The sequence below is a fragment of the Colius striatus genome, chromosome Z (assembly GCF_028858725.1).
Source record: "Colius striatus isolate bColStr4 chromosome Z, bColStr4.1.hap1, whole genome shotgun sequence".
Lineage (NCBI taxonomy): Eukaryota > Metazoa > Chordata > Aves > Coliiformes > Coliidae > Colius > Colius striatus.
In genome coordinates, this window is record NC_084790.1 from 21,922,018 (window position 1) to 21,936,157 (window position 14,140).

Below are 14,140 nucleotides of genomic sequence, written 5' to 3' on the forward strand. Positions count from 1 at the left end.
TTTATTACTTCACATATACAGCAAGTTTTCAATGGTGCCAGAATTAAAATGTGCATAGTAAGAAGGAAGAGGTTTTGCAGTTAGATGCCACCTGCATTGTAAGCTGCAAGTAAAAGACATCATTTATTCCTGATCTTCCCAAAATAAAACATGCAACATGTATCATGTCTAACTGTTTACATATCTCTATGTACAAATGACTAAATGTTTTTAATTAGCTGTCTTTCCTGGCACTATTCATTTTTATAATCTTTCATGTGTTACAACTAAATTCAAACAGAGCTCTCAGAAGAAGAACCTAAACCACAAAGTATCTCTTAGATGTAGTTGTTCTTCCTGTGATTTCTTTTTTAAACTTAGGCTTGCTCACAGATTCCATCTTCTTGGCTAAAATGACTGACATTCAAATTGAAGTAGTACAAATGTTACTGATAGATGAAGAAACTTGTCTTAGAGTATGCTTTTTGGTAAGACTGGAATACAAAATAAATGAATAAAAAATGTACAAAAAAAAAGCTTTGATGAGAAAAAGGACAATGTAGCAATAGCACCACCACCAGCTAAAACAGAGATGACAGTATTCTCAAATAAAATTTCTCTCATAACCTCCAAGTATGAGGACTTTCAATACAGATTATCAGCCATTAAGATTCCATGACTTCAGGGAAACCGATACATAAAGTTCAAGGTTGAGTATTCAAATACATCACTGATGGCTAGAGAGAAAAGCGTATCTAAATTTCAGCCTTAAGGCTAATATGCTGAATGTCACCAACCAGCAATGAGGAACAGGCTATTACAGTTTATTTACAGATCCTTTCACTATGAAACGTACATATACCTATTTCAATACTAAACAGGATCTCTGAGAATGACTTTATCTAATGAAAGCTACAAAAACCAGTGAAGGAAAAAACAGTGTGCTGTCAATATAGTATATTACACCACAGTTGCTCATTTCATCCTCTGAAGTCAGATGTAAAACTTTTTAAGATTAAGTTCAACTTTAAATAATACATAAAGGATAGTTAATTTTGAAAAAAGCATTTGGGTTTTCTTGGTGGGTTGATTGGGGCTTTAAGTTTTAAAGAATTGCTAGGATTTATGTGTCTTATCCCTACAATGAAGTACAGAAATTTACCATAGTATTTCCTAAAACAGTACAGTAGCATGTATGTCAAGACAGACACTACAGACTACTTATTACACTGTCCTTTAAGACTGGACTAATTAGCAACTAGTTTATTCTTGGATGGAAGTTCATATTTTCCGAAAAGTGAAAACTGCAGTGTAACCCGAACACACTCAAGTCACATCTAGTTAGTAGCAAGTCAGTTATAGAAGTTAAAAATGTTTCAGTAAGTACTGCAGCAATATCTGAATACTACTATGTGTTATAATAGTGTTATTTAAAAAGCCTTTTAATGAGAAGTCAAATCTACTTTGATTCTCTGACAAGCTAATGATAGAATGGATCAGCTCAGCCCAAAGTTTCAGAAAATTTACATTTAAGCACACTAAAAAAATCATTCTTAAGTTTCATTGTCAAATTAAGTAAATGACAAAGTCAAGCAATCTCTTGTTCATCTGCTCTCTTACGGCAGACTTGCACAATATGAACACATGGGTTTATAAAGCAAAAAAGATAAGATTCTGAAATACAAACTTGCCTAATTAGGACCTCATTGGTGTTTTTCAATTCTAACACCATGACGGACACAGATCCTTCTGTTGGAATGATTAGAGGAGGAATTGTTATGTTCTCTGTATGCTGGTCCTTGGACTCTTCACACTGTTTTTCAGCTGCGGCCTTCACACCATCATGCTTCTGGATTTTCCCGGTGACATTCAGATTTTCATCAATGCATCTTTGGGGTTTAGCATAGAGGATAGCCTTCCTGGGGACTTCAGACACATAGTCCACAATACAGACATCTGAGAGCAATTCTAGATTACTCAGAATGTCTTCTGGAAATTTTACTTGGTAAGTGTCTTGGTACAATTTGGGAAGTGCATTAGCCCAAAGGCCACTGGAATACTTTATCAAGATGTCAAAAACTTTCTGCTTGAAGTCACTATCATGTGATATAGTTTCTGTATTTGGTTTTAACAAAGGGCCTGTTTTTGAAGAGGTAACATTGTGAGATGTCTTTTCCTGCCCTGTATCATTTTTTGCAACTGGTGGTATTTTCTTAGCAGGATAAAGGAGCCCATCCATCTGATCACCTCTGCATATCTTCTCCACCTTGGAAAACAAAAAGTAGAGTCAACAGTTGCATCTCATGGTCTACATCAATTTGCCAAATACATCTTCATAATACGCACTTTACACAGAATTTGATGTGGACATCCACGAGTAACTAAGCTTGAGGTAGTTACTACAGGGTAATATTTCCTGTAATGCTTCCTTCTCCATTCTGAAACACACATGACTACATTAGCATAGGCCAAATATCTAACCTATGCAATACGATTCTGCTTTGCTTCCAAAGAATCACAGTCTCTCTGTTCTCTAGAAAGACAAGAAAATGACGACACACTGTAGAAACATAGGTCTTTTGCAAGTTAACTTTCCTGATCTTCCACACTGGTATGCAAACAAAAGTTTCTGTCTCAGTTTACTGAGGGAAAGAGTATTTTATTGTATGCTTTGGAAACAAGAGGACAGGTGGTGTTGTAAAGGCTATCTGGTGTCATGCTCACAGAATTATTTGTTATTTTTAAAAGTTCTGAAATTAAGGAAAAAAGTTCTTATTCATAATAAATTTCATAATAAATTTGATTAGGCCACTTTAAGCCATGCTCACAGCCTCCCTCCAGACCCAGATGTTTTGCCTGTCTGTATGTCTGTACTCTTGGCTAAGTTGAACAATGAGCACCTCACATTTCTGAAGTAACAACCTTGAAAGCATCATTTGAGAACTGTACAAACTTGCAATGCAATTTCGCTTCCTAGAACTACACTGTTCCAACCTGGATCAACCTAACCATAGCCCATGGAGTCTATGTATACTTGAGATAACAAAAGCTCTCAATGTTTTCACACTGATCCCAAAGCAAAACCAACTCCTGCAAATAAAGTTCAAGTTTACACAGTTCCACCCTGATGTTGCTTGCTCGGAGGAAACAACTTTCACTATTCTTTTTTGTCCACATCAAAGTCCTTTTCAGAGGCAGATCAATTAACAAAACATGTGAGTACTCGAATTACTTGCTACTACTCGGGGATGGCATTTATCATTAAAATATTGATGTCTATGCCCATCTGAACTTTACAAACCTTGCTAAAGTCATTCTCTGCTGTTCTTAGCAACATACAAGAGAGGAATAACAAAGATGACTTCAAGTATTATCTTACATAACAAGAATAATACATGCCACTCATTATCAAGGTAACATTAACAAGACAAGAACATTCAGTTACACTAACAATATATTAAAAACCTGGGAAAATGGTCCTTTCTGTGTCAAAAACAGGGTGTTTTCCCCCTGTGTTCACCTCTTCACACACAGCTCAAATTGCCATATTATCTGAGTTGAGAGAGTCAGCAGAATCATGTAAGGGTTAATACATGATTGCATTTCCACACACTTGCTTACAAGCTTTAAGATTTTTGATTCTTTCAAGGAGGCTCACTAAACCAAAGGAACATGCCCTCTTAACTGGGAGGATGGGAGAGGTACTGTCCTATAGACATCCCTTTACTACAGAATAATAGAGGATAAAATATAAAGAAGTAATATTAAGCACTTTAATATGTAAGTGGTACATTTACCAAGTTCTTAAGCATCTCTGCTAGTCAGTTTGATGTATGTGATGAGAAAACATGTCTGGACACGTAACCTAGAGGGACTAAAGACACCTCAATGATTCTTTACAGGAAGAATGTACATTTGAACCTTCTGGTATCACAAATTTTATTGTGCCTGTTGAATCACAGGCAGAGAAAGGACCTTGGTTAAAAAACCAACCAAACAAAAACTTATAAAATCCTTGCAATGCCTCTGATATACAGTCAAGAGACAAAAGTATACCAAGTGGCCCAGAGAAAAAAATCAGGGCACAGCACTTCAGCAGGTAATGATATCCTAAACATAGAGGCACCGATAAGGATGTCCACGGTAAGTGGCCATGCACAAGACTGAGGATATTGTTTAGATATGCAGTCAAGGAAACTTTTAGCTCCAGAAAATACTTGGATTTACCAGGACAACAATCTGTTTAAAAGGTTGCATTGGCATGTGTGGCAGTTCATCCTGAAAGAACCTGGATGCAGATGTCTACCTTTATGCAACCTTTCTTTTTTCTTAGCTCCTTTTAACTAGTGCTGCAACAGAGATGAGTAAATTTAAGCTATTACACATTACATACTAAAGACTTGGAGCAGACTAAAGACAGAAAATCCTTAGAGACCTTTAAGCCTCTTAACTCCAATAATAGCTCTGAAGTTTTCTACGTATTGAAGCTGTCTTTTGAAGAGATTGTAGATGCTGACTGAGCAAACCATTTAGAAGCAAAAAGTCATTTCAACTTGCTTCAGTATAAATAAGCTCAAATGGACATAATTAGGCTATTTCTTGCATAGAAGTCAATGTTCAAGATGTAACAAGACTCCTCCAGACAGTGCTAGAGCCAAGACACAAAGAAGGACACTAAACACTACAGAAAGTTTTAACTATATGCAAACAACTTCACTTGTGAGTAACACTTCAAAGAAGTGTTTACTTAGCATAAATATCTCAACTTGGTTTCCAGTTGAGTTTATAGATTTGCTTGCAAGATACTTCCCATCAGTACAGCTGGTAGAACCGCTTTGCAAGTTCAACATGTCTGCTGTCACCTCTCCATTAGGTAGCACAAAGCAGAGTCAACAGCTGTCACAACATATTATCAAGCAACAGAGACTGAACTCATTCCACATAGAAAAAAAAGAAAAACACGTTTGTCCTGGGCCTGAGTAACAGAAGGAGTTCTTAAACTCTGGATCCCAATATCATAATGCTTCAAATAAAAAAAGCACTCCCAACAACTCCTTTTGACATATACATATATACAGGATGAAGGCAGACGTAGTGTTGCTAAGACAAAAACTTTTTTAGATGTTTGCACTACACTACTACATACCATCACAGAATCATTACGGTTGGAAAAGACCTTTAAGATCATTGAGTCCAACCACTAACCTCACACTGCCAGGTCCATCACTAAACTAAACCATGTTCTTCATCACGTCATCTGTGCGTCTTTTGAATATCTCTAGGGATGGTGACTGCACCACCTCCCTGGACAGCTCATTCCAATGCTTAATAACCCTCTCAGTGAAAATCAAGAGAAGGGATATACTTTGTTATGCCAGAATGTCCAAGATAATACCAAGTCTTCTTTAATTGTGTTCAAGCAAAGACCAGATACACTAGCAAACTCCTAGAGTATGAACACCTTCCAGGAAGGAAGTGAAGAAACATCTTCTTTTAATGAGAACTTCTAGTCAGAGAAAGTGTCCCTCACTTTCAAGGTTACCTTCGCAAACCAGTATATGCAGATGTTTTCTGTCATTCTTCTGCCAAGCAGAGAAAGGCAAGATGTAGTAGAAGCTACCATTTAACGTGTGCTCTGTGACTCTTGGTACCAAACAGGTCCTCAAAGACTGCTCTAAAACACACTGATCAGAACTATCTCACTCAGCGACAATAATACAACAGAAGCATGATGCATTAATTCTTTCTGATATGATTTAAATATGCAACGTAGACACTAGCTACAATGGTATACATACCATAGACTGCATACATATTTTGCCGACAGGCATGTTAGACAAATGCTGCTCTCATGTGAATACAGCTCTCATCTACCTGACTTTCTTCAACAGTACAAGGGGTTTAATTCCCAGCAAGCTGGCGCTCAAGGCAGTGGAGGACGGTGCTCCTAGTACTGATCGGCAGCAACCTTCCATCCATACATTTGGCTCACAGCATCTTTTCTGTCAGAGGCAGCCATTAGAATTCCAGGTCACATGCTTTTGGCAATCATTCTGCAGTACAGCTCTCCCCTGGCAATGGTAAGATGCTGCTTTAACGTTAATGCCCACTCCTCTCTGATCTTCCAAGTAGCCGCTTCAGTAAGTCACTGAGTTTAAGCTACCAAGCTGTTGAACATGTAAATAAATAAATCTGGGAAAAAAAAACCCAAACCAAACCAGACTTGTGCAATGTTCTGGAAAGGGTGAATATCCCCACTGCACAGGGTGACATGTGACACAATAAAGAGCTTTTCCTTACAATGCTGTGGAAGCCCCTTACATCATCTGGTTGTAGCTTATCCTTGGGATCCCCTCCAGCTTTTACAGCTTCTAGCCCAATATACAATCAACAGTTTAGCATGGGAAGCGATGATACCTAGCTTCTTAACCCCAAATGCCAAAATGACACATTAAAAGGCTTGTCTTCAGCCAAACCTCACGTCAACTGGGAAGCTGGAGGAGGACTGGAATGTGTTGCCCAGAGAGGTTGTAGAGTGTTCACTTAAAATAGGACTGGATACAGTCTTGGGAAAACTGCTTATGGTGACTCTGCTTGAGCAGTGGGGCTGCATCTCAAAAGGTCCCTTCCAGCCTCAGTGAGTTCATGATTCTGTGAAATGTTTATGCAGCGTTAGAAGAACTTGCTCAGTACTTCTGAATTTCAATTGAATTTCAGTTATTAGGAAGGAACTAGCTTAAAAATCACAGGTCTCTTACAACACTAGAGAAGGCAAAATAACTTTGAAATGTTTTTCATTTAACAGCCTTTTCAGTCACTAACCCTGACAAGTATGTCAGTTTCATTAAGAGGGCCCCAGAAAAGATCAGTTGTGACATTCAGACTGCCAATACCAACAATAATTTTGGTGGATTCTTCACGGCAAATACATAAGATCCTTTCAGACCTTCAACTGAAGGGAAAAGGTTCTGATGCTGACTCTGAAACATTTCTATTTCTGGCAGCCATTACTTCTGTACTTAACTGAAATGTTAAAATACAAGTCATACTGGGCATGTTTTTATGTTTTCTTTTGTTGTTAGACTAAAAGATCCTTGTTGCTAACATGTCACTTGCTCAGGTTCAGCTAGTGCTCAGGACTGAGGTGATAAGCTCTCTAAAGTTCAGGAGTGTCTTTAGGTTGCCCCCTTCTGCCCATCCACCTTCCTCTCCCACTTAATTACGTTGCACATCACAATGAAAATAATTACTCTCCACAGTTCCTCATGCTTTTAACATTCTGACTTCTGAAAACACAGTTACAAATGATTCAGTAAGCCAGCTGAGCCAATGTAAAAACTCCATACTGTTGAGGACTGCCCTTATTTCCCACAGGTAAGTGTTCCTAAGGGATCACAGAAGTGCAGGATTTAATACACAAGAAATTGCACAGGTATGTGAACCGGGGACAAGGAAAGATGTTGTCTGATGGAGTTTAACCATTCCTCAGTAAAACTGAGTTTGAGAAACAGTGAGTTACAGCCTGTTCTAGCACTATGTTTGGATAAAAAAGTTATTCTGGACCTGTGTCCTCAACTGGTTTATTTCCACTTGTACTATGACACTATCTTCTCAGTAAGGCTGATACCAACTGCTATTTTGCCTTGTGCTGTACCATATAGAATACATCTAATTAAATTTTAGGCAGAACAGGTCTTCTGTTCACTGCACTCCATTCTAACTGGCTAGTGGCTCTTTGTCTGGACCTGAGATACTCACTGAACCAGTGAGACCAAACACTGATTTCTTCAAGGACTTCTTTAAGGCCCAAGGAAGCTAACTATCATAATGCTAGAGGTCATCTGTAGAAGGCAGCTTGCAAGGCTTGTGTACAACTCTGCAAACTTTCATTTATATATACTACCAGCCATGATAGCGTGATGCATGATCTCCTCCATCTGCACCTCACATGGCAGCTCATAAGAACACACTATCTATTACATAAAATTAGAGCTGATTTTTTTTATTATCTCAAGGCCATTTCTCTGTTTGGAATAACTTTTGCTTCACATAGATTAACCATGGTATAGAAATTCCTCCCTTGAGAGTAAAAACTTGACAGAATCAAAGTTGCTCAAGGAATACAACTGGCTACTAGAGCAGTCCTCTTCTCCGGATGGACCTGTTTCAGAGTACATGAACACTAGAGTGAAAACTCAGCTGTCACATATACTACTATGCAGTACCCAGTTCTTTAAGAGAGGCGATACTGCCCACTAACAGAGATTCAGAAGACAATAGCCCTAATCCTGTTTCTGTCAATCTGTTCATCAACTGACCCTGTCATCTTCCTAAGCCTTTAGTCACTTTCTGCAAACAGTCACAACCTTTATAAAATGTAAAGATGAAGATTATTCTGAGAACCAGATAGTGTTAAAAAACACAAGGCAAATCAAACTCCAAAATATCCTACCTTATATTATATATAATTCCTCAGAATAAACAGCCAGGCAAACACTTTCCAGTCTGAGGAGCATTTTCATACAGTATCAAAGTGCTAAAGTGCATCTGCTCAGTTATTACATATCCTTTAGCTGTCTGCTTATTAAAAAGCAGTAAGACAACTGACCGTGGAATGGCAGATTAATAGAGATTAAATTGGCCTCTGATGACAACACATTAATGGTTAAACTGATAGGTAGCCAGAGCCAGTAGAATATCTTAAAAAATAAGATACCACCACTTTGGTCTAGAACTGTTCAAAAGCAAGTATATCTCTTCCAGCACAAGTAGAATGATCAAATTCAGAACAGTATTTTTGTACCATCTTCTTAAGAAACCTGACAAGAAGACTAAGGCAGCCATTACTATACGAATTCTGTGGCTGCTTACTATTCACTCTTTCTTCTTTTCTAACTGTAATCATAAATTGGGGAAGACACAGAGAGATAAAAGACAACTTCACCTGACAAACAACACCAGGGACTGACATATTCCGTTATCTTCTCAGATCGACATATAAGCATGAAAAAAAAGCCACTACTACACAGAAGTCAGCACCAAGACTGTCTGGAAATGATTAGCTGTGAATAATGACATACAGGCAAGTTGAATCAGCACATTAGAAGAGCAGTACTAGTTCAGAACAAAGACATTTCTAGCTTGACATCCTCTTTGACAACAACAGCTGCCTAGGAAAAACCACATTGGGTAAGACAAACATAATGATATCTCTTTTTAGATATTCCACAGTTCAGGCACAGTTAGTGAGCTTCCTTGGAATGAAGCAGTTCATGACAACTGAGGTCAGTGATCATTCTTTCATCAGTAAATGTATTCAGTTGCTTTTGAATTCAAGACGATGCTCATTCCCTATTTATCTCTTCCAGGTCTCTTACTCTATCGTCCATAACTCCATTTTTCCCCAACTAACTCATGTAACTTCATTGTTGCTTGTATAGAATTACTTACTTGCCTGTCACGCTTGTGAATGACTCTCTTGCTTTGCTTGGTCTCTCAGTGAGTTTTTGTTTGTGTATTTTCTGGGTGGAGATAGGAGGAGCACACCCAATTTTGACATGCTTACATAACACCTTTCCCCAGTGGTACAATGTTTGCTATTTTGTTCTCCATTCACAAGAATAGTGACCAGATGGTCTTTTCACTGAAGTTTGCTGCCTTCCTCAGGCCCAAATTAAAGATATCAGACACCTGAATGGCTTAGTACAACTTTTGGGCTGTACTAGTACTCCTCATCTTTCATGTGGGTACTAGTGATATGCAATAAAAATTCTAAAGTGAAGCAAAAGAGATTTCAGAGCAGTAACACTGGAAAGAATGCTAAAAAAAATCAGGAGTGCAAGTAGTATTTTCCCCTCAATCCTTCCAGTAAGGAAGAATGACTCTGGAAGAAACAGACGAGCACAAAACATACATACCTGGCTCTAGGACTAATGTCTGCACCAAATTTGACTTTGGTGTTGGTAAACATGAAAGACCCTTTGCAGCACAAAGTATGCTGGGGCCTGATGGGATCTATCTGTCCCAGTGCAGGAAATGCCATAAGCTGGTAAGACTGATTGAGAAGGTGTTAGAACTAGAACCACTGGGGAAAGGGCATGCCAACAGGAGAGCTGATAGTAAGGCCCTTGGGCTGGCATAGCATGAAGATAGCAGGAACATTTACAGAATGCTCAGGAGCACATGCAGAACACTTGTACACCAACACATGCATTACAAAAAATGAACAGTGTGAACTGGAAGCATTGGTCAGTTCCCACAGCCACAATTCCAGTGGTATTAGCAAGATTTGGTAGAATGAGTGTCACGACTGGAATGATGGCATGGAGGGCTACTGGCTCTTCAGGAGGGACAGGCAGGTCAAGTGGACTGGAGGAGATGTTCTGTAAGGGACAGGTTTGACTGTACAGTCCTTTTGGCCATCATGTAGTTAAGAGCATCTCAGTGAGCATTAGGGGGAGGGAAAACAAAGGAGGTGGTGTAATGGATGTCTACTACCTACTGCCCAGCCAGAATGACAGCACTGATGACTCATTCTATAGGCAATTACAATAAATCTCTGCATCAGTAGCCCTTATCTTTCTGGGAGATTTCAACTTCCCACATATCAAGTGAGAATACTACATTTCCCAGACAAGGGCAATGGAGGAGGACTGTTAGGTGCTGGAGCATGTCTAGAGACAGGCAGTAAAGCTCCTAAATGGCCTGGAGAACAAGTCTTATGAGAAGCACCTGAGAGAGCTGGGGGTGTTTAGTCTGGAGAAGGCTGAGAGACGATCACTCTCTACAACTACCTGAAAAGTGGTTGTAGCAAGGTCGGGGTGAATCGCTCTCCAGTCATGAATGGTAGGACAAGAGGAAAAGGGCTCAAGTTGTGCCAAGGAAGGATTAGATTGGACATTAGGAAGAACTTAATTAAGCATTGGAATGGGCTGCCCAGGGAGGTGGTGGAGTCACGACGCCTGGAAATATTTATAAGATGCATAGCTGAGGCGCTGAGGTTTAGTGATAGGCTTGGCAGTGTAAGCTTAGTGGTTGGAATCAATGCCCTTAAAGGTATTTTCCAATCAAAATGATTCTATGATTCTAAGCAAGGAGGTTCATATTGGACATCAGAAACCCTTTCTCTGCCAAACTCTGGAAGAGGCTTTCTTGAGAGGTGGTCAATGACTGAAGTTTGTCAGTGTTTAAGAGGCATTTTGACAATGCCTTTAATGATATGCTTTAACTTTTAGTCAGCCTTGAAGCAGTCAGGCAGTTGGACTAGATGATTGTTGTGGGCCTCTTCCAACTCAAATACTCTTTCCTATTCTGTTCTATTAATTTTCAAGTACTTACTACCACTTGCATCGTTTTGTACTGAGCCAACATATTCATGAAATCATTATAAACACCAAGCTCTCTCTCCCAAGCTTAATAGTCCACACAGGGAAAAAAAACCCCATATTTTAACATAATGAGACTCCTTCGTGTCCATTGCTGTAGTTAACTCTCAGCTGCAATTTTATGGGCCAGCAACTGGCTATTAGGAAGTTCCATAGTTCTTCAGAGAGCCCTATTCTTCAGAACCTTAAACAACCCTGTACTACTGACAGCTCAGCTTGTATTTACCAACTCACTTATTGCAATCCCTACCAGCATACATCCAACTGTCTTCCCTTGTGGAACTTCACAATGATTTCCCGTCTTTCTGCAGGTCAGCCTTTCTGCATTTCTGCCTTACTATGTTTCCCATCTTTTAATCAATTATGTATCTATGCAAACACCTTTGCCAACGCCCTAGGACTGCCTAATTCTCTGTAAGAAAAGAAAATCTGGACATTCAAGCAAACATTTTGAGAAAATATGTATGAATTTAGCCTTCACTTGAATTGCCATATCTGAACTGCCATCTCTTGAACCACTCAAGAGTTCAAGTAGTTGAGCAGAGCTGTGCACGTGCAAAGGAAAAGTCTTTTAAACATACACACCACTCACTAAGAGGGTTTATAATTTCACTGCAAAGGGAACAAGAATACATGTTGCCAAGTCAAATTTATTACTACACTTGGGTTATTTGTAGTTTAAAAAAAAAAAAGAGCCATAAACTTAATTGTTTGTAAGTCTGCACCCCTCTCGCTCTCATATCTCTGCTATAATGTTCTCTCTCCCTCAGGTGTTCAGCTACCTGCATTCCAATGACTCAAGGCTGACCCCAAATATAGCAGAGCTACGTAACTTTGGCTCAGGATTCTAAAAACATTGCTAAATTTTGAGAAAGACTTATGAGAAAAATCTATAGACAGATAAGAAATAAGAAGGGGTAGGATGGCTAAAATGGTATCACAGTTTAGCAAGGAGATGCTTTTGCTTGGTAACAGGTGGAGGGGCTGCAGTGCAGCCTCGTAAAGAGTTCTCAGACTTTTCCCTGGGTCTTCGGTTCAGACCCACCTCTGGCCTGGCTGGGCCAATCTGGTGCCCCTGCCATCACTATTTAAGGACGGGAATTTGAAGTGGTTGAGAGGAGGTGTAGAAGTGGTACAAGATGGAGGTGACCATGCAGACCCCACAGTCAGAGAAGGAGGAAGGAAGGAGAAGCACCAGACCAGAGACCCCTCTGCAACCTGTGGTGAGAACACAGGCTGTGCTCCTGCAACCCATGGAGGGCCATGGCAGGACTGAGAGCCACCAGCAGCTCCGTGTAAGTGCACCGGGACGGACGAGAGTGAGGAAGCGGCCATGGCACAGGCCATTAAGCAGCAATTAAGCCCTCTCTGCCCTTTGGCAATTCTCAGGTCTTTGGTACTTTAGTCTAGTCATGGTCTTTTGTCCCCTGATGGGCCTAAACCATGACAAATGGCAACCACTAACTGCTCAAAGATCGACAGAAAAAAAGGAAAGTAAGAGGGTCATCAGTACTCATCACTTTTTTCAAAGCACTAGTCTTGCTGGAGACAGAAGGAGACAATTTAGCCATACTGTGATCTGACCAACAGAGCTGTTGAAGCAGACTCTTCTCCTGATTGAAGCCTGCCTGAATAGAAAAGACCTTTTGCATATTATATAAGTGAGTGCATTTATTCTCAGCCAAATTGCTCATTAAGGCTTGGCTGTAATCTGTGAATGCTATGCAAGACGTAATTACTTTGTACTTCTGCATTTAGCTGTGCAAAATATGTTACTACAAGCAAGATACTCAAGCAAGTTGACTTAAGAAGGGAGGTAACAGACCAACAGAGAATAAGGTCTGCCTCAGTTCTTTGTAGCTGATCTTCTTGCCAGAAAGTAGAGACTGAAAACAATATCATCAACATGCAACTTAGTAATTTTTGTAGACTTCAGCTCACTAAAAGGGAAACATTTCCATTACTGGTGGTTGTAACCTAAACACATAAATGATCAATTTTCAGAAGTCAAAAATTAAATTCCTTCCTTTCAGAGAAAAGTCGAGGGATGCAAGTTATTAAAAATTGACACTGTCTGTAACAAGGTCCTCAAATGCTGATCTTGGAGATGCTGAAAGTATATTACAAACCAATAGACAACAAACTTTGTAACTAAGCTACCACTCATCAGTAGGCATTCAATAAAAGTACCGGTTGTCTCTTTATAAAGGTACTGAGACCATGTGTCTCTTCTGTTCTTCTGAAGCTGGCAGTGTAAGTACCTAACAAAGCAGAAACTAGTCATGGAAGCAACTCTACTAACACTGAAGAGCACAGTCTGCCCTTTGGCATTTCAAAGGACCTACAGAGCTGTACATTAAATATGTTTTATTTGAACCAGCAATGAACACATTTAAGACGTGTATGGCGGCGTTCACACAAGAATGCCTGGGTCCCAGTTCAAACTTCTCCATGACAAAACCCAAACTATGGTTTACATTAAGTCAGTAAACTGACACCGCTATTACAGGCTCATTAACTGTGCCAAGACACCTTGACAGTTCTGATTGCTGTTGTACTGTGCCGGCTGTATTACAATATTTCCCTAGATTTAATGACTGCTAAACTGACCTTATTTGCGTGCTAGAAAGAAGAGACAGACACAACAGATAACAAGCAAATGGACAATGAACACAGACAAAAGATCCTGGATGAACAGTCACATTTGTCTGTAACACTAGCTACCAAAAAAGTCACTTCAAGCAGACAGGTAGTCTCATCACTTCAGTACTATTCTG

The 14,140-nt window shown here is 39.6% G+C and overlaps 1 protein-coding gene across 4 annotated transcripts in view; it reads right to left on the reverse strand.

Annotated features, from left to right (window-relative positions):
- TDRD7 (tudor domain containing 7) overlaps positions 1-14,140 on the reverse strand; it is a 48,635-nt gene that overhangs the window by 13,481 nt on the left and 21,014 nt on the right. For all 4 annotated transcript variants that reach the window (XM_062018727.1, XM_062018724.1, XM_062018725.1 and 1 more), the window contains exon 7: positions 1,671-2,245. In XM_062018727.1, coding sequence (XP_061874711.1) covers positions 1,671-2,245 — 575 coding nt within the window. The remainder of the gene's footprint in view (positions 1-1,670; positions 2,246-14,140) is intronic.